General features: G+C 39.5%; 1 protein-coding gene across 5 annotated transcripts in view; it reads right to left on the reverse strand.

Annotated features, from left to right (window-relative positions):
• Positions 1–677: 677 nt before the first annotated feature.
• Positions 678–21,742, reverse strand: part of LOC134212963 (fibroin heavy chain) — a 31,604-nt gene continuing 10,539 nt past the window's right edge. The window contains exons 1-7 of one of the 5 annotated variants that reach the window (XM_062691364.1): positions 17,820–17,951; positions 17,663–17,717; positions 17,565–17,594; positions 17,318–17,486; positions 16,693–16,863; positions 3,785–4,068; positions 678–929 (exon numbers count right to left, since the gene is read on the reverse strand). In XM_062691364.1, the coding sequence (XP_062547348.1) occupies positions 811–929; positions 3,785–4,068; positions 16,693–16,863; positions 17,318–17,486; positions 17,565–17,594; positions 17,663–17,711 (822 nt within the window). In that variant the 5' untranslated portion in view covers positions 17,712–17,717; positions 17,820–17,951 and the 3' untranslated portion in view covers positions 678–810. Of the gene's footprint in view, positions 930–3,784; positions 4,069–16,692; positions 16,864–17,317; positions 17,595–17,662; positions 17,718–17,819; positions 17,952–21,742 lie in introns of those variants that run through there. The other 4 variants (XM_062691360.1, XM_062691363.1, XM_062691359.1 and 1 more) reach the window with 4 other exon arrangements.

Raw genomic sequence — 21,742 nt, forward strand, 5'->3', positions numbered from 1 at the left:
CGGGGGCACCGGTTCTGATGATGCATTTCAACTTGTTTTACACAGCTGTGCGAAAAAAATATAGTCCCCAACATGAAATGAGCGAGAACAACGAGTTTTATTAAACCCCATCGGTAAGGGCCGCCTACCCGAATCAGATTTTTTCCAACTTGTATACAAGTGCGTTAATTTTGTTCTCATGGCTTGTTATGATTCAAAGAGGTTTTCGCCTCATTTTTATCGTTGTTCGTTATCTATTGAGAGCGATTTCTGCAATCCCTGGCCAGTAGCATTGATAGGGCGGTAAACGTCAGGCTCTGGAACAAGGAACGGCAGTACGCGATCGTGGGTGATCTAAAAATATACACTTTAGTGATACCGTAATCATAGTTAGTTAGTATATGTATCAAACACGTGTTATTTTTACTGCATTTATTACATATGTATGTAAACATTGAAAAATTATCGTATGCATTAAACGATTTCCACATTTTAATAAGTGATGCAAATCCTAGACCCATTGTACGAGATTAACATTCATACAATACAGTATACAATAGCCCATATCTGTGCCGAAGCACATTCAATTTAACGCTGGATCTCAGACCCACAGAGTACCGCAACAGAAACGCCGTGAATTGGTTCTTCCTCGAAAACGGACAATCTCCATAATAAGCGATACATCAACAAAAAAGCACTAGTTTTGAATGTTTTATTGTCAAAAAGTCTTATTTAATTCAGAAAGTAAGTACTGTTGAATTTCTCCCCATTTCCGTTGAAAATGTTGTTGTCTCCCATGAAGCGAAATGCTGTTCTCTAACGCACGCTTGCTTACGAGCGCACATGATAGGAAGTGACCTTTCCGTTGTCATTCACCGTCGACGAAGCCTCGCGGTGTGTCTGTCCGTTAATGTTCGATGAAGACGAGAAGCTCGATACACCAACAAATCCTGAAAAGAAATTTATCAAACAGATGTCAACAAATCTTCAGAAGGTTCATTCTACTGATACGAGTTATGTTCTCCCTATTATAATAATTCATAAGAAAATGTATACATTATGGATTAAGGTTCCCCTATTGATCATTTTACCCAGTAACATTTAAATATCAAATTTTCAAAACGACTTAGCTATTAATTTGCCGAATTTATTAGCACATGTACGATAGCTCACACCACTGATAGGAAGGGGAATGGTTTTTCTACCAATTAATTGTGTGTTCAGCACATGTGTGCTACCAAAATACGATAAATTGACGTTTTAATACTAATCTCTACAATTTGATAAATCATTTCTAAAATATGAGAAAGTAAGTCCGATTTAACTTAATTTTGAATAGATAAGGCTTAGAGTATAATAGTTGGGTATCGCCTTCCATTAGGCAACACGCATCACAATTGAGAACAAGCCACGGTGTCTCTCGGCAAATATTATTAAAAATAAATCAGTAGGTACCGTGGACCCCCGTTAATATGACCGCTTTTAATCTGAACACTTTTTAATTTGAACCCCGTTCGTTTGAACATCGTTCAAATTAAAAATGGTTCAAACGTTAACACGTGGAATCGAGAAAAGAAAAATGGAACATCGTGAAACGGAATGCAGAATCAAAACAAACCAACAAAGAGAGCAGCCAGAAACCAGTTTTTCTGATGCAAATAGAGTAACCAGAAGTTCAAATTAAAAAGAACCCCGTTAATTTGAATGAGGTACCGTTCAAATTTTCGGGGTCCACGGTATCTCTAAAACATCAACCACATGAAAGTTATACTCATTCTTTCGTGTCAGGGGTGAGCTAAAATGTACTATCGGCGGATCTGGAATATTTTTTTAATTTTTTTTTTTTTGGTTTCTTCAGAGTAAACTCCATATGAATCTTGAATGATGAAATTCACCATCACCTAAAATGTATGGAAAAATAACCCCTGATAGAACATTTCACAACAATTACAAACACACTTACGTGGAAAAGGAAAGCTTATGATATCGTGTAGTGGGTGAGTCAGAAATATTGAATTTTTGAAAATAAGCTCAATCGAACGAAGACAACGTAAAGCAAAGATAATTATTTTCAGCACGAGTTGTACGTGGATAAATACTAAGAGTTCAGAAAAAATCGCGTTTTGCAACGAGTTGCATACGCTATTTTTTGCAGTGACGAAAAATGGGATTTAATATGATAAATCGATACCAAAATTGTACAGTTTAATTTACTCCACATGATCATTCTTGCCAATAAATCATGTTACTGCAGATCAATCAATTTATTATCGTATTGCATTCCATAGCTCGACAAACCATGAAGCAATAGATGAACTTGCCTTCAGAACATTTTGATGTCACGTTCATCAAACTATTTCATGTATTACGCGACGCAGAGAATACACTATTTGAACACTTATCCAACCTAATTCAGCTAAATGTAATCATGTAACTAGTGTTCTGATGTTGGTTCACATTATAGCACCATAATGATTGTTATTATGGATTCGTCATTGCAAAAATAGCGTTTGCAATACGTTGCAGCACTCGTAGTATTTATCCAACTCGTCAAGCCTCGTTGGATCAACGTACAACTCGTGCTGAAAAAATAATCTTTTTGCAACTAGTTGATGACAAACTACGAAAGAAGATCCTGGTTTCGATGAATTTTTATGTAATTTTATTTATTCTGCGGCGCAGAATAACATTTGAATACACAATCAAACTATAAGAGCAAAATATTGTCATGTAACTACTGCTCTAATGTTGGCTTTCCATTATAGTCCCATATTAGTGTTATGATGGATTTTATGCAACTCATTTTAGTTACACAATGGTCATTAAAGCACTCATTTCGTTTGTATGGAAAAGTAGGCCGTTCTATCACTCAAACGCAAACTGTAAACCAGGTATTATGATCAGTAATTGCAAAAAATATTGAAATGAGTACTTTAATGGCTATTGTGCAACTAAAATGAGTTGCATAAAATCCATCATAACACTAATATGGAACTAATATGGAAAACCAACATTAGAGCATTAGTTACATGACAACATTTTGCTCTTATAATTTAGTTGTTTGTTCAAATGTGTATTCTGCGCCGCAGAATAAATAAAATTACATCAAAATTCACCAAAACCAGGTTCATCTTTCGTTCCACGTCGAGCTATTCAATATTGCACGATAACATCGAATTTGATTGTTTTCTGAAGCAACATGATTTTTTGCAAAAAAGATCATGTAAAGTATAACGTACTAAACTATTTTATTTATTGCATATTTTATTTTGATGCAGATTTATCATATTAAGGACTAGCCTTCTGGAATCAAAACAAAATTTACTAGCGTTTCCAATGGCACACCACTCAATACAGAAGCAGCGCACAACTGTCATTTTTATTATTCCAGATTTGCTGGGTCGCAGCATGCGTGGAATAATATACAAATGACAGTTGTGCTTGGTTTCCGTTTTCAATGGTCCCTTGAAAACAGGAGTACATTTTGTTTTGGATTCCGAGAGGCTTGTCCTTAATTGCAGAAAATAGTGTGTGCAAAACTCGATTTTTTTTTGCAATTAGTTGCACAAACCACTATTTACAACTTGTTTAGGGGAATATCTTTACTTACCCTAAGACAAATTAGTACAATTCAATTTAATTTCATCCCTTTATAATTTTATTTATTTCGTATTTCGACCTCAACATTAAGGTAACCTTCAGTGTTTTGCACTTGATTGTTAAGGTCGAAATACAAAGCAGTAAAAGCGTAAAAAGCGACCCCAGTGTAGTACTAACTCGTCTTACGGCAAGTGATTGCTTTTACCTGGTCCTCCCTGTGGCTGTCCCTCTCCGAAGCGAGTGCCAATATCAATGTTGGGCGACTGGGGATTCTCCGGATAGATGTGTGCCGTTTGATGAATTCCTCCTGGCCCATAGGCGGCCGATGATCCCGCATAGCCTGGTCCACCAAAGTTAGCTCCCGAACCGAACCCACTTCCTACACCGGCTCCGGCTCCAGCTCCTGCGGCAGCGTTCGCAGCGAAGGCCTGTTGCTGGCGAATCTGGTTGAACAGTGCATTCTGGTGTGCAAGCTGTTGTTGATACATACTGCGCAGTGATGTGATCGGTCGTTCAGATCAATAAATCAGCATGACGTAGGGTGAATTGTCGGAAGATTGGCAGCAGAAAAAACGATTCCCAAGAAAGAAAGAAAAAAGAATATAAGAAATATGAATACATGATCTAAAAACATTTTATTGAATATATTAGAGTGAGTGATGAACGAATAATTTCGGAGAAGTTGATCGTGGATTGATATGTCTTCGTGTTATAATAACAGATATCATATTATCATGCTCCAGAACTATGGTTCGTATGATTGAATGGAACAGTTAATGTCGATATCATGGCAGCGGTCTGATATATGGACTAATGACAAGATATGAATAATCATAGCCACTTTTTGATGAGGTATGCTGCCCACAATCGCATATTTGTCCCATACGAATAGAAAATCCAGCAAAGAAGGGACTGATATGCGATCACGGGCAGTATGGCTAGTCACAATTATAGTTCCAGCCGAATCTCGACGTAACGAATACCTTCCCAATATCAAACTACATGATTCTTATCGTTGATTCTAGGGCCCCACGTTAAGTAAAGTACATAGGAACACAATTCTTTCTTTTTTCCATGATTCTTAAATTTTTAACTTGGATTGTAATAAATGATAATACCTTTTATTCGCGAGAAACGCAACATGATCATTTTCGAGCCATAAGAACAATTTTTGTGTTAAGTATCTTAAAAATGTGTAAGAACCGTAATGCTTTGAGCGTCATATACTTTACATTATTTGCGAATGGCCTATAACCAAAATCAGAAAATTACCTGAAAGGAAATGCGTAATTGTTCATTCCAAACACGGCATACAGAATAGTAGAATTTCAATAATATTCTTTGAAATTTTCTTATGGTCTTCTGCCAAAATTTCAAGCGAAATTTCTTTCGATTACTACGGAAAGTTTTTTTTTCTAATTTTCGTTTGAAAATTCTTCTAAGCTCCCCGATTGATTTTCTGAATTTCTCTACGAAATTCTATTAAAATACATAAAAATATCTTCTTGATTCCCCAAAAAAAAACCTAATTCCATCGGGATATTTTTTTTAAATTTCCATAGAAAAATCTTCTGAATATTGCTAAAAAAATCTTTTGAATTTCTGATTTTTTTTTAAATACTCGGCATAATTACTCCTAATATCCCTAATATTTTCTAAAAAAAAAACTAAATATCTTCTCAATTTCCGAATTTTTTTTCTGAAGTACGGATTTTCTTTTGAATATCCAAACGGAAATTTTCCTTGTCTATTTCATAGGAAAAGTCATCCATATTCAAATTTCAACTGAAATACTTTTGAAACTATCTCAAACAGTGGTTTTTGCTTCTTGGTGTAAGGTTGTTTGATTGCACAGTAAAACTATCGTCGTCTATCCCTAAGGCTATCAGTGTTTCCATAGATGCATATTAGACTGGCCCAGGAAACAAAAAGTTGTCTAATTCCACGGGGCACCCCCCAGGATTGTGTCTTTGGGTGAGAAAATCAATCAATCTCAATCAATCAAATTGGTTCTGATTGCTCGATTGACCTCAGAATTGCAAAAACGGCAGTTGGTATGCTACAGAACAATTTCACAGAACATTGTATGATGATTAAATGAACTTTTATATAGGTTTCGGCTGATGCGATTCGATCAAAAAACCCAAAAATACACAAATCAGCTCCTAATAAATGGCCGGATTCGGACATTATAAGGAAATCCTCCAAATTTCCCAACATTTTCCCGAATTTTCCGAATATCGAACTCATAACGAATTTTCCATACTTCGGAAGAAATTACTTATATATAGGAAGATATTTCTCGAATATTAGTAAAAAATTACTTAATTTTAGAACAAACCTAAATTAAATGAAAGATTTTTACAGTTTTGGAGGAGATTGTTAGAAATTAATAGAAAATCTTGAAATTTCTTTGGATGATTTGATAAGATTTAGTTTGGATAAGATCTGTACATATTCTGAATATGTTTCGAAAAACTGATTCAAATACGGATATTTATTCGATTTGAAGGAATCATATTAGTATTTTTTTTATTAATTCGGAGGAAAAAGCAACACTAAACGATTATTATGGTTAGTTTGTCCCAGAGCATTAGTAATTAATCATAGATTTAATCATGATTAATGAATAATGAAATAAATCATTATTCATTCATCATAATCACACAAAAAAATATGATTTAATATTTAATCACTAATCGTTAATTATAGATTTTTACTGTCAATCATTAATCACTAGTCATATTTATAATTGTTTTAAGTTTGTTTATTAATCATCAATTTTAATCATTGCATACATCACTTTTGTTCATTAATCTTTCATCATAATCATATTAATTTCTTTTAATAACCCAATATGACAGAAAGGTTACTTGATTATTGATCAATATTCAAATCATTCAATTTTAATATTAAAAATCAATAATCATATCGATCGTTAATCATTAATCATACACATATTGCGTCAACATTTAATCACGATCGGTAATCGTTAATCATACTCCAAACGTTTTATTCATTAATCATATTTGTTAATCATACTCCAAACGTTTTATTCATTATTCATATTTGCTAATCATTGTCCAAAATTAATTTATTCAGTAATCATAATCAATAATCATTGTCAAAAATGTATAAATCATTAATCATAATCTTTAATCATAGAGTTAATTGATTTATTTATAACAAATTTAGTCATTCATTGGAAACTTTGTTCATTAACGCTCTGTTGTCCCAGTTCTGAACAATCTCGAATAAAAGTAAGATTTTGAACTAGTGCGGATTTCGAGGCATTTCTGAAGAATAACCCAAAACACTAAAAATTAGTTTCAAGGGTTCCTACGGAGCAAATCTTGACAAAAGCCGTTTTTGCACTTATTGGCTTCACTTTTTCAATAGTTAAATATTTTTTGATTTTTTTTGTGGACCAACAACGACGAAAAAAGTTACCAAATAGTGACCTCAGTAGTAGCAAAAGTTACCAAATAGTGACTTTGGTATGAAGATTTTAAACGGGTGCTGAGTTACATTAGCTTAGCATTGTTATGGTGTAATTCGTAGATTGGAAAAAAGTGTTTCATTTTTAAAATTCTTATCTAGAATGCTATCAGGAATTCAGAAAAGGCAAAAAAGCATGATGTTTACTGCTACTGGCCATGCCCATCTTCACCATAAGTAGGAAGAGGATGAAAGCAAGAGGCCAGTGACTTTGCGACACCCTTTTGAATACTACGGAGTAGATATTGAGGATGGTAGTCATTGAATTAGCCAGAAGCTTTGACTATGGTAACCCAGATTAAGTAACAAACCACAAGAAGGTTGTTACACAAAATTATACTAATGATTACAACAACAATTTGTTGTTTATTATGAGCTCAAAGTTTTATGTAAAACAGGAAAAGAATGATACAAAATGATATAAATTGATGCCTAGACAGAGAGTTATTTGGACTTACAAAGTTTATATAAGTCTTTGTTTGAAAAATATAAAATAATTGAAATATTGAAGAAATTTTTAAAATAAGATTTGTCCAGTAAAACTATGGTTGAATAACACATTTAAACGAAGGTTTTGAGATTTTGAACACGACATGGCATTCCAAGGAAAATTTTGAAGCACCAATTTGAACATGGTCTCTTATTAGATATCCTACTAAACTATAATCTCTAAATGGCAGACTATAGTATCGAAGTTAATACAAAAATAGATGACTTAAATGACAAATAATCTTAAGTAAAAACAAACTTCAAATCGAATTAGTTTTATGATTTATTTTATATTTTTAAAATCCGATTCCTCCATTTACCTCCACACTAGTTTCTTAGGGCATCTATTTTTTAAATTTATGTTCTGTCTGTCTGACCCTTATAGACTCGGAAACTACTGAACCGATCGGCGTGGAAATTTGTATGCAGAAGTTTTTGGGGCCAGCGAAGGTTCTTAAGATGGTTCGAGACTCCTCCCTTCTTTGGGAAGGGGGGCTCTCATACAAATGAAACATCGATTTCCTCATGATCCAAAGGTGGCGGCAGCACTACGAAGAACACCTGAATGGCGATGTGGCAGACGAAGATGGCGGTATGGTGATGGACCTGGGAGAACGCGCGCAGGACATAATTCTACCGGCTCCGGATCTCCAGGAAATCCAGGAGGAGATTGGCCGGCTCAAGAACAACAAAGCCCCTGGGGTTGACCAACTACCAGGAGAGCTATTTAAACACGGTGGTGAGGCACTGGCTAGAGCGCTGCACTGGGTCATTACCAAGATTTGGGAGGAGGAAGTTTTGCCGCAGGAGTGGATGGAAGGTGTCGTGTGTCCCATCTACAAAAAGGGCGATAAGCTGGATTGTAGCAACTAAGGCGCAATCATATTGCTGAACGCCGCCTACAAGGTACTATCCCAAATTTTATGCCGTCGACTAGCACCAACTGCAAGGGAGTTCGTGGGGCAGTACCAGGCGGGTTTTATGGGCGAACGCTCCACCACGGACCAGGTGTTTGCCATTCGCCAAGTACTGCAGAAATGCCGCGAATACAACGTGCCCACACATCATCTATTCATCGACTTCAAAGCCGCATATGATACAATCGATCGGGACCAGCTATGGCAGTTAATGCACGAACACGGTTTTCCGGATAAACTGACACGGTTGATCAAAGCGACGATGGATCGGGTGATGTGCGTAGTTCGAGTTTCAGGGCATTCTCGAGTCCTTCGAAACCCGCAGAGGGTTACGGCAAGGTGATGGTCTTTCGTGTTTGCTATTCAACATCGCTTTGGAAGGTGTAATACGAAGAGCAGGGATTAACACGAGTGGTACAATTTTCAATAAGTCCGTCCAGCTATTTGGTTTCGCCGACGACATAGATATTATGGCACGTAACTTTGAGAAGATGGAGGAAGCCTACATCAGACTGAAGAGGGAAGCTAAGCGGATCGGACTAGTCATCAACACGTCGAAGACGAAGTACATGATAGGAAGAGGTTCAAGAGAAGACAATGTGAGCCACCCACCGCGAGTTTGCATCGGTGGTGACGAAATCGAGGTGGTAGAAGAATTTGTGTACTTGGGCTCACTGGTGACTGCCGAAAATGACACCAGCAGAGAAATTCGGAGACGCATAGTGACTGGAAATCGTACGTACTTTGGACTCCGCAAGACGCTCCGATCGAATAGAGTTCGCCGCCGTTCCAAACTGACAATCTACAAAACGCTAATTAGACCGGTAGTCCTCTACGGACACGAGACCTGGACGATGCTCGTGGAGGACCAACGCGCACTTGGAGTTTTTGAAAGGAAAGTGCTGCGTACCATCTATGGTGGGGTGCAGATGGCGGACGGTACGTGGAGGAGGCGAATGAACTACGAGTTGCATCAGCTGTAGGGAGAACCATCCATCGTTCACACCGCGAAAATCGGACGACTGCGATGGGCCGGGCACGTAGCCAGAATGTCGGACAGTAACCCGGTGAAAATGGTTCTCGACAACGATCCGACGGGCACAAGAAGGCGAGGTGCGCAGCGGGCAAGGTGGATCGATCAGGTGGAAGATGACTTGCGGACCCTCCGTAGACTGCGTGGTTGGCGACGTGTAGCCATGGACCGAGCCGAATGGAGAAGACTCTTATATACCGCACAGGCCACTTCGGCCTTAGTCTGAATAAATAAATAATAAATCGATTTCCTCATAACTCGAGCATTGACCAAGCAAATGGTATCTAATCTGGCATGTGCAGAGGGGGAAGGGCATGTGGAAGGGAAGATATGCACGGATACAAATTTCATCCATTTACCTCGAAAATATACATGTTTATTTCCAAAATGGTAATATGTTTGAATCAAACATATTTATTTTTAAAACCAAATTAAATCTGTGATTGTTTTATACATACACTAGTGGGCAGCCCCTCGCTCGCTTTTGCAAAAGTAAACAAAAACTCGCATTCGGATCGGATCCGATCGAAAGTCAACAGAGGAGCAGGAGCAAGAGCGGAATCATATGTTTTCTTGCTTCCAAATTGATGATAAGGATGTTTTTCAGGTACAGAAAGGTAAGTAAATGAAATACGAACGTTTGGAATTGTGAAATCTGGTAGTCTAATGCTACCAGAATATGAAAATTGGTAGAATTGATGAGAAAATATTATGAGTGGTCGAACCAAAACAATAATATCCATGTTTGCTTCAAACATTTAGCTGGTTGAAACAACTTGAAACGCACATTTGATTCAAAAAAAGTTTTCGTTCGCTTCAAATGCAACAATATGTTTGATCCAAACATATTTATGTTTGATGCCAGAACAAACTGGATTTATGTTTGGATTTACCTAGAATATGTTTGTTTTTAACGTAGTTTTTTCTGCGTATGTTTCTGTGGTGCTTTTAAACCCCTCACTAGAGTGATTCAAATTTTGACTTTTTCGCTCCCCTGTGCTTAAATGATTGCTTTTGCTATTTTAATAGTCCTCCCAAATTTTCAGCTGATTTGGATGTAATTTGATTGTGCACGTGCCATTGGAAGGTTATATGAAAATTACTATGAGAATTGCCACTTATGTAAAGGATAGTTTCGTGAAGCAGCCCGGAACCTATTTGAATATATGTAACGCATCGCTATCATAGGATAGATCCTAAGTTGAAATTCAGTTGTTGTTGCGAAGCAATCTGACTTTTGTGAGCAAAATTATAAAGAAAACAAAAATGCTCATTATTGATATTGATGTTATTCTTTTACGTGTTAAATTGAATTTCCCACAATTCAGTATTTCCCTAATAACTTTTGTTGTCAGTATCAAATCGTTTAGCAACAACGACGATATATTCCCTTGTTAAATTTCCTATATTGCTAACATATTCATACATTTTTAGAGCTTAATAGACAATGGTGGGGAACGGTTTTTCACAAAAGTTGCTGTTTTCATAGTAATTTTCATACAAGCTTCAAATTCCTTGTGCTCAGTCAAATTACATGCAAATTAGCTAAAAATTTAGGACGATTATTAAAATAGCAAATGCCATCGTTTAAGCATAGGGGAGCAAAAAAGTCAAAATTTGAATCACTCTACCCCTCACCCTTCTGAAAAGGAGGGGGGGTGGTCCCGTGCAAATAAACCAGAAACTTCTGCATAACTCGATAACTAAGCAGAGAATAAATCAATTCTAAGCTAAACGAAGTTTGTCGGGTCTGCTAGTTTTTAATAAACAGAATCTTTTTATTAAAAATGTTATATTTCTTAAATAGTTTCAATTAGAAGTTTTGATTGACATCATGATCCTTTTTTACGCATTTTTATTCGCGAGCTTTTTCATATGCGCATGTTATTTTTTTGTTTTGTTATTTACAAATCTCATCAGAGTCCTTTTTACAGGCGAATTAGTTTACAAATTCGCTATACATCTTCTTCTTATACTTCTTCTTCATGTTCTTCTATGGCTCTACTTACATCATTAGCAAAAATGAGCAGCCAGTCCAGTAATCAAGCAAAATTTTCCTTTACGACCTCATGCACTTGATCCGCAACTATTTTTACGCTAAGTCTGTTTTATTACGCAAGGTCAAAACGCTATCTAGCCTGGCTTGTGCCAGAACTACTTCTGATATGGCTTTTTCGAGACTATTGTCCTGAAGAATCGTAATGTAGATTTTCAATCATAAAAGATTTGCTTACCAACAGACATGATTCTGGCCCCAAAACTCCTCAATTCTGTACTCTATACTCCACACTTCGCATTTTTATAAATCCCATTCGTGAAGATGAATGCTCAGCCCATTTCTCCGCCGGGTCTGAAAGGAAACTCAGGCCGGAGTACCACCACTCTCCCGGGCTGAAACAAGATCCATCTTTCACTTTGTCGCCTGATCAGCAACATTCAGTTGTTCAGTTCAGTTGAATCTTCGGCCACTCGTCGATTGTTGTTGTTGTTATTGTTAGAATCTCTCCAACTCGAAATACAACAAACTGGTGACATCGCCGCGACTCGGACCGCAGCCACGCCAAAACAGATGTAGAATCCGTCCACAGATTTCGGGCCGAGATTGGGATTGTTAGAGCCTTGCAGATGGTGTCCAGTAAACGGCTCCCGATAAGAGCCGCTTGCAATTCCAGCCGTGGAATAGATAACAGTTTTAGGAGTGCTACTTTCGTCTTCGCCGCTATCAATGTAAATCGTAGTATTCCGTTACAGGTTACGTGTACACGTAATCCACTGGGCTGCTACCAACGGCATGATACCGGCACCGCAACCAGCTCTCCGTTTCTACTTTTCAGTATACTGATCAGCTTGGCGTTGTCTACACCGATGATGATGCGAGAAACAGCACTGGTTTAACTTGACAGGGGAAGCTTTGTTAGGTATGGGTGATCACGACAAAGTTCCTCGTAACCCATCGTAGGCTTGGTAGTTTCTGTTGACCCACTGTCCTTGCCTTCAGTGGAAATTCGGTTACCATGTCCGGAAATAGTGATATTGATGTGATGAGAATGTTTCTCGATCTCGATATAGCGGTTCAGTCGGTCCTGTTGCGCCCAGTTTTTTGGCTACCACTGCTTCCATCATCGTTGATTAAGATCCATCATCCAAGAAGGCGAATACTTCTACGCTTTTCCGTTGTAATGCAGCGTGACAGGAGGATAGCGCATCACAACACAAAATGTAACGGAATGGTGATTTTGATGAACGATGTTTCACTCAACCGACGCGACGTTGACGATGGAACTGTTCCAGACTGTACCTTGGTAGAGCATGGTGACACATGCGACATTCTCCAACTCCGCATTCTTAGCCATGAACTGTGAGGGATCAAAAATTTTCTACACAGCCCTTTTTGCCGCATAACTTTCCATGTTCAGCAATACGATGATCTGTCTTGGGGCATTGCACGGTAAGGTTACTCGTTTCGATCTCAGATGACCCCGACGTCGTTGATGGATAATGATGGACGAACAGCTTCTCCTTTGCAGTGCTGTCTCGTTTGCTGTTTCACCTGTACCAGTCAGCAGAGTTACATCGCTGGCCATAGTAACAAAGTCCTTCATGAAGTCGTTGAATGTCGCCAAACCCACTGTAATTTCAGATTAGGTAGAAGTCTGGCCACTAATTCTTGCAGCAGCATTGGGTTGCTGATATGCTGATGTTGTTGTGCCAGAATCATGTGTTCCACCATGTTCCCAACACCCATTCCAAACTTAATCAGGGTTGTCAAATCCTTACCCCTGGGATAGGGAATCTCGCATCCGCTTCAGAAGGGAATAGATAATCACTTCCGGTCTGCCATGCAAATGCTCCAGAATCTCAACATCGTTGTAGCCGAATGCTTCTATAGAGTTATTGAAGGTACTCAAGAAAAGCGGCCAATCCTGCGGGCTACCGAAAAAAATGGGCAATTCCTAGGGGTATGACTTGGCGAGCGGCCAGTTGCTCTGCTGTGCGTCCTGGTACTCGACAAGGTTGCACTTGGGTGCCATTGCCTTGATGTCCAGGAAGGTTTTCCATTCTATAGACGTCCTTGGTACAGACCCACGCTGATAGTCTGTTGACAGCAAATATTCCGTAGAGTTCAACGCATAATTAGGTCGACAGTATGTTGAACGGAACGTCATCGGGGGCTGATATCCAGCTGCTGCAGGTTGTGTGACTAATGGCCATGACGGATTCCATGTAGCTGCTGTCGGTTTCCTCACGAAGTTCTCATATCCGGAAGAAAGCTTAATCTCATAATGATCTTTAGCACTTGTCACTATACACTGTTTACAACGCGACGGTGGTTGTAGTTCTGGCCGATCTGGCACACTAAACTGCTGGTGCTCCGCCAGAGGCAAAGATAATAGATGTGAATCACAACACTGACCCGGTACTACGATGGACGCTTTCGGAACGTTCAAAAAGTTTTGACCGGAAGATGATATCGTCACTGCTGGTTTCGATTCGCGGGACTGCACGGATTTAAACAGCGGTATTTGACTCATTGTATTCGGGGGAGGTTCCTAGACTATTCACTTAATCTGTCTGGCCCAATGAACCGACCTACTTCCTTGTGCTATCGCGTATTTGATTGGAACTCACTCTACTCTTCACGCTGCGATCCTCATCCTCCAGGATGCCCGAGCAGCACTATTTAGACCGATTAGGTTGCAGCAACTTATATATGACTGGACTTTGGCGTACATGAGTCACAGTAACTCGTTTATGACTAGTGTGCTGCTTGGGTGGCAAACTGCTGCAACTGAACAACCATTCTGTCGGTTCTCGAATACAGTAGTTTCTGCTTCCAGTCCGCGGCTAAAACACACATGCTGAAGCTTCAACGGATTCAGTACCGCTGTCTTCGTATCGCGTTGGGTTGTATGAATTCGACTCATACGATGAGTCTGGAAGTACTTGCGGGAGTACTGCCTCTGACAGATCGTTTCGCGGAATTATCGCTCCGGTTCCTCATCCGCTGTGAGGTTCTCAATCCATTGGTCATTGACAACTTCGAGAAGCTGCTCGAACAAAACCCTCAATCTCGATTCATGAGTATTTACCACTGGTATATGACGCTGGAGGTAAGCCCATCTTCGGTAAACACCAATCGTGCTAACTTCTTATACTCTTACAGTTCCTCTGTTACTTTTGATCTGTCCATGAAGCAGGAGGTTCATGGAATACCAGACTTTCTTCGTGCGGAGGTCATACCTCCATTATTTGCAAGCAAATACGGGCATGCCAGACGAGAGAAGCTTTTTTACAAACGGGTCAAAAATGGATGACTCCACTGGTTTCGTGTTTTTAACGTTTTTCATAGTGCCTACTTTAAGCTGAAAAATCCTTGTTCCGTGTACACCGCTGAGCTAGCAGCTGTACACTATTCACTCGAGCATATTGCATCCCTACCTCCTGACCACTTCTTTATCTTCACCGACAGTCTAAGTACCCTGGAGGCTGTTCGGTCAATGAAACCTGTAAAGCACTCAGCGTATCTTCTAACCGGGATACGGAAAGCTTTGAGTGCTTTATCAAAACGGTCATTCACAATCACCATGGCTTGGGTTCCTTCTCATTGCTCGATCCCGGGAAATGAGAAAGCGGACTCTTTGGCTAAGGTGGGCGCTATGGAAGGTGATATTTACGATCGGCAAATCACCTTCGATGAATTTTTCTCATTAGTTCGTCAGGAAACCTTGATCAGCTGGCAGCAGAAATGGACAAATGGGGAGCTGGGTAGATAGCTGTATTCAATTCGCCCGCAGGTGTCGAAGCGTCCATGGTTCAAAAAATTGAATATAGGACGAGACTTCATTCGAACCATGTGTCGTCTAATGTCCAATCACTACACGTTAAACGCACATATTTTCAGAGTGGGGCTCTCGGAAAGCAATCTCTGTGTTTGTGGCGAGGATTATCAGGACATTGATGATGTCGTGTGGGCGTGCGAGGAGAATCGCGGCCCCAGATCTGCATTAACTGAACATCTCCGGGTCCGAGGGAAACAACCAAAGCCTATTAGGGAAGTGTTGGCGGGCCTTGATCTCGAATACATGTCCCTTGTCCACCAATTTGTGAAAGTTGCTGATGTACGATTGTGATCTTAGTCTGCCCACCCCCTTGTCTGTCGTTCCCCATATCGAATGTCTTCCTCTTGTTGTCCATTTCAATGTCTGTCGCTAACACCTTTCGTATGTCTTCCTCTCATTGTTGTCTCCCAAAAAAAATGTTTGTCCCGTTACAGATGTGAAACATCGCCAAGAATGTCAACTATGTGAACATCAACAACCTAATTAGTTAAGCACCCTAAATTCCTTTCCTTTCCTACTATATTATTGTATTCCCTAACCTCGACCAAACCGCGAGTCTTTCGGTTCCCCAAAACTAACATTATGTATGAGATTTAAGAAATGAATTGTTAAACTTGATTTCGGTTCCGTAACGCTACACGGCAATTGAGCCTCCAAAATAAACGAAAGATTAAAAAAACAGAAATAAAATAACGTACTTGACGAATTCGACCACTTTTATCAGGAGCACTTGTGTAATAACTTTCGTGAAGACACAACACCCAGCCAACGAATGGCAGATTTTAATACAGTTCTGCATAATAACCTTACAGAAACTATATAATAATTTGGCATATACATTGGTATTGGTATTACTTTAATACAATATCTGTATAAAAAGCTTACAGAATTGTATATGCCAAGATTTTATACAATAATTGTCAGATTTATTTTTTGGGGTGAAACCTTGTATAAAGTTTCCCACCCATAGGAGGATTGATCATTAAGCTGAAGAAGCGCATTAACTTACTGATAAAATGTCTGGAAGACAGGCTTACGCTAAATCGTATAATAAAGGTATTAATAATTGAACGTGCTAAAAATACGATTTCGGTCGGTGTGCGCCGTCGAGAGCTTTGTCATAGCTTGATTAAAACACATGCAAAACATCCTATTTCACCATTGAAATATTCAAGAAGTCTGGAGAACAGGAAAGGACGGCTAACGGGCATAATTTGAATCGAACCACTTAATACAGCTATGATATGATATTTGCTTGTATGTGATGATAATGAGGATGAATCCACCTTTCACAAACCATGCTGCTTGAATGAACCACTTTCATGCTGTAAATTACTTATAAGCGTTGTTGTAGTTGTTGCTATGATATGAATTGGATGACGCCGAATGCTGCTGGCCACGGATCGGCTGATGAGCCGCCGGTTGATAATACCCGGGATAGTCAAATTGCGATGCAGATGCAACAGCTGTTGCTCCTCCCAGCGCGTAAGCCTGTGTCGCTGCCAAGCTAAATTTTTCGAATATGGGATGGGTACATTAGCAAGGCTAGTGAGGTACAACTTCTTGTTCGGGAATTCTGGATCGCATGCGACCAGAATGGTAATTACCGATTATTGGAGACACGCGGCTGTGGATGGAATTTTGATAACCTTTGGTGCGCGCGAGAAAATGCATTTTGCTAATCAAATTGCACGAATGTATTGGAATAGCAAACATTTTACGTAAAGTATGTGAACGAATCAAAACGGAAGCATCGAGAAAGACTGAGATCATCTCTGTGGATGGTTCGAGTAATGCCCTCAAAACAGGTTTTGCGAAAAATTCAAAAATTATTCCATAACATAAGTGTGAGAACTATACAGAAAAAGAAGCGTTAATCATCGAAGCCATTCGCGGTTAGAGCACAGGGGAAAAACTTAATTCGAAACAGCGAAACACGATCTGAAAGACATAAGCATTACTTGGCAAAGTTGGCTTGCAGTCCCTGATAGAAGCTGTTGAAATCGAATGCGCTGGGGAAAACTGGTACCGGTTGGAACGGAGCGAATCCAGGTACGAATGCTCCGGATCCCGCCGAGGCTCCCACTCCGTTCGGGCCGCCATACTGTGAAGCGAAGCCCCCGTTGAAACCTGTATTGGTATAGGGGTACTTGTCAGCATAAGCATTTTGTCCTGTGTTGAGCTGGTTGTAAAGACCAGAGGACGTACCGGCACCGGCATACTGACTGCTGGCGTATCCTGAAGAGCGAAAATAAAAACAAATATTAGAAAACTGGCGATGAGTAATGGACGATTTTATGACTCACCTGCAGAAGCTCCAGCCACCAGGGCAGAAATTATAACGAATTTAATCATGATTACCTGTGGACAAGAAAACATGAATTTCAATTATAAGTAGTAGGTAATTAGTTATCATGTCAACACCCAGTTCCAACAGGCTTTAACCATTACATCGCCACGAACCTTTGAAAATGACGATCCATTATCTGATTCAAACAACTATACCACACGAAAAACTACTTCGTAGAATATGATTTTCCCTTCTACTTATAAAGAATTAACTACGACTTGGTCGCGATGGAATCCAATTCAATACTGAGGATAGTTAACATTTGTGTACAGAACACGAGAGAACGTGAATTCATGATGTCATGTTATGATGTGGAGAACGACGTGACAATCCACAGCGCATGTACCACTCATAGTCTTCAGCTATAGCTAGTTGGATGCGGTCGAATGATGCTCTCTCAATCGCTGCGAACCAAAACGAGAAAACTAAATAGCTATAGATAACTCACTACCTACAAACAGCTAAGGCAGTAGCGCAAATCCTTGATCACAAAACTGCTAATTGGAGAGTCAAAATTTATTAATTAGCGCAATCAACGGTTCTTGACAATGTGATTCCACTGAACGTCGCCTTCGTCGTATGGTCTATAGAATTGCATCTGACTGAGTCCCGTAATCAATTTGAATCTGCCAGCATGGATGAAATCTTGCTTAACTTTTCAAAAGGACCTAAGTAACATTTCTTTCATGAATTAAATTGAGTGCTGCAAAACAAAAGTTTTCATATTAGTCTGTGGATTGCAACATTCAAATTAATTCATGTTAATTAGGTGCTTTTGAAAAGTGAAGCGAGAAATGATTCATCAAATTTAACGAAATCATGAGCATGACTATGGTTGCTAACGACGAAAAAGAAAAGTATCCACACTATGCAGTTAAACCACCAATATATAAAATAACGGTAAAGAGGTGATGCTATCGAATAGTCAAAATTAAAATGTATAGATGTTTATTTGCTTTATTTTGCACATATGTATTTTTGTCTGTATTGATAATATAAGTTTCATTGTCGTTCAAACATCCTAAGCTTCCAGAATATCTTCAGAACCCTCTATTCTCTATGGCTTGCGGCCTGTGACTATTGCGATTTCGCAATTAATATGGGGCTTCCCCATCGCTCGAGAACAAAATATTCGCTTAGTCCACAACCGAAGATTGTATCATTTTATATTATGTAAATTTCATATGAAGCAACTGGAAGTTTTCTATCATTCAGTATAATCAGATTAATAGTCATATTTAAATAGAGGAACGTGATGAACTATGTTTTTGTGACATGTGGCAATTAACAAATGAAAAACCAAGTAATTATTAGGTAGTAGAACAAACAACGATAGATGTTTGATTATTGCTATATTTGTCAACATAATATCGGTTATTACAAAAGAACACATTTATTGACAACTACGATAGTCCTAAGAGCTATTTGTGTGACTAGTGTAGAATTATTTAGTGTAGAGGCTTAGTTCAAATGCTTACCTATACGCAATTTATGAATTATCCTCTGCAGTCTCAAAACCCCCTAAAATTTAATATTTTCATACCGAGCAGCAGGACCACCGAGCAGCAGGCCACTGCAAGTTGTGAGGCTTGCCTAGGATGTGGTTGGGTTTGATAGTGGGCTCTGTTAAACTAGAAAGCTGTGTACAACACGCGTCGGAGTCGTCAACCGCGGCTGAACATTAGACGGCTACAAGACGATAGACTAGCCAGGACTACAGCAGCTGGAAGCGGCACTCCCAACGGAAGAGCAGCTAGGCGCAGCGTCTTTTGAAGATGGCTGGAGAGATATTCGTTCCGCCATTGGAAGCACCGCAACCGCTGCACTACCCAGTCAACATTTTGGTACCTATAGCTCTTGATATAGGTTATTATATAAGAACCAACTTAATCGTATATAATGCACAAATTGGCTATATACGTACCAAAGTGGAGGCGATATAGGTACATAAGAGTTTTATTCTACGATTTTTCCCGACATCAAAAGAACATTATTACGATTAAACATTAAAATATAGAAAATAAAAAAAATCTTATCAGCACCAAGTCTCGAACATGCGATCTTTAGATTTGCAGGTGGATACTCTACCACTGCACCATACTGCACATCTTGAAGTGGGATGGATTTTTGTTCAACATAAACTACACAATTTATATCTTCATAACTGCTTGAAACGTCTACAATCCATTTGGACTGAAGTGGTTTCGATTGTATTACGATTCACGTAGACATTCATTCGCACTGATATAGGATATTGCAAGGAATATAAGTCATTACGAGTTTTTATTTACACAATTACGATTGATTTTCACTACGGTAAAAATTATCGTATACGATGCATTCAATACAACAATGTTCGACAATAATCTGACAAAGTTTGATATGGAATGCGATTTAGATTTTTAATGGACGCAAATGCGACTTTATTTGCTATTTGTTATACGATATGTGGTTTACTGGGTAGGCACGGTATCCCCCGGATCAGAGAAATGACTAGTATGACGGCGAATGTGAGCAGGGCGGGAACGGGAACGGACGCGGAACAGACAAAACTCGATTTTCCGGAGGAAAAAGCGCCAGCAGGAAGGTCGACACCTTGAAGAGACGGAGCAACTGTACCGCGCTAATAACACACGAAAGTTTTATGAGAAGTTAAACCGTTCACGTAAGGGCCACGTGCCACAGCCACCTTCTTACAAACGAGCGTGAGGTGATCCAAAGGTGGCGGCAGCACTACGAAGAGCACCTGAAAGGCGATGAGGCGAGACAACGGTGCCAGTATGGTAATGAAGCACTAGGAGCACGCACGCAGGATATACGACTTCCGCCTTCGAATATCCAGGAAATCCAGGAGGAGATCGACCGGCTGAAAAACACCAAAGCCCCTGGAGTTGATCAATTACCAGGAGAGCTGTTTTAACACGGTGGTGAGGCACTAGCTAGAGCGCTGCACTGGGTAATTACCAAGGTTTGGGAGGATGAGGTTCTGCCGCAGGAGTGGAAGGAAGGTGTCGTGTGTCCCATCTACAAAAAAAGCGATAAGCTGGATTGTACCAATTATCGCGCAATCACATTACTGAGCGTCGCCTACAAGGTAGTCTCCAAAATTTTGTTCCAGGTGCACAGCGGGCAAGGTGGATCGATCAGGTTCCAGACGATTTGCGAACCCTCCGCAGACCGCGTGGTTGGCGACGTGCAGCCATGGACCGAGCTGAATGGAGAATACTTTTGTGTACTGCACAGGCCACACCGGCCTTAGTCTGGTAATAAATAAAAATAAAATCAGAGTGACAATTAACAAATAAAAAACAAGTAGGGTAAAAGTTTCCATAGTCGTGGGTGTTTCTATAGTTGCGGCAGTATGATATACTCAAAACTTACAAATCAATCGCAGCAACCCACACTGTCAAACAGTTAGTATATCTGTCAGTTTCCAAACCAAGCCACAATATATTTGGTAGCCCTTCTCAACTGGTAAATATCACCAAAATACCTTAACATTTTTTCGTCTAATACACCAATAGTTGCGGTAGTGTTCCTATAGTTGCGAGTTCCATTAGAAAACAATGAGATCCGCAACTATAGGAACGCAAATTAAGAAATATCGCAACTATTGGAACATTGTCCCAGTAATTGGAGTTGTAATTTTAGGCTTGAAAAATGAATTCTCTTCCTCCAGAAGCATTTTATTAATAAAACAGAAGCGGAGAGCTTTCGAATGCATAATCAAGGTAAGTGAAATTAGATTAGATATTATTCTGGGACGATAGGCGAAGCACTTTCTTCCCCCGTAACAATATCCACAAGGCCACATGGAAATCACCTAATCAAGTAACGGAAAACCAAATCGACCACGTTCTAATCGACGGTAAATTCCTCTCCGACATCACGAACGTACGCACTTACCGCAGTGCGAATATTGAAACCGACCACTACCTCGTCGCAGTATGTCTGCGCTCAAAACTCTCGACGGTGATCAACACGCGTCGGAGTCGTCCGCCGCTGCTTAACATTGGGCGGCTGCAAGACGGTAGAC

Source organism: Armigeres subalbatus, chromosome 2 (genome assembly GCF_024139115.2).
Source record: "Armigeres subalbatus isolate Guangzhou_Male chromosome 2, GZ_Asu_2, whole genome shotgun sequence".
Taxonomy (NCBI): Eukaryota; Metazoa; Arthropoda; class Insecta; order Diptera; family Culicidae; genus Armigeres; species Armigeres subalbatus.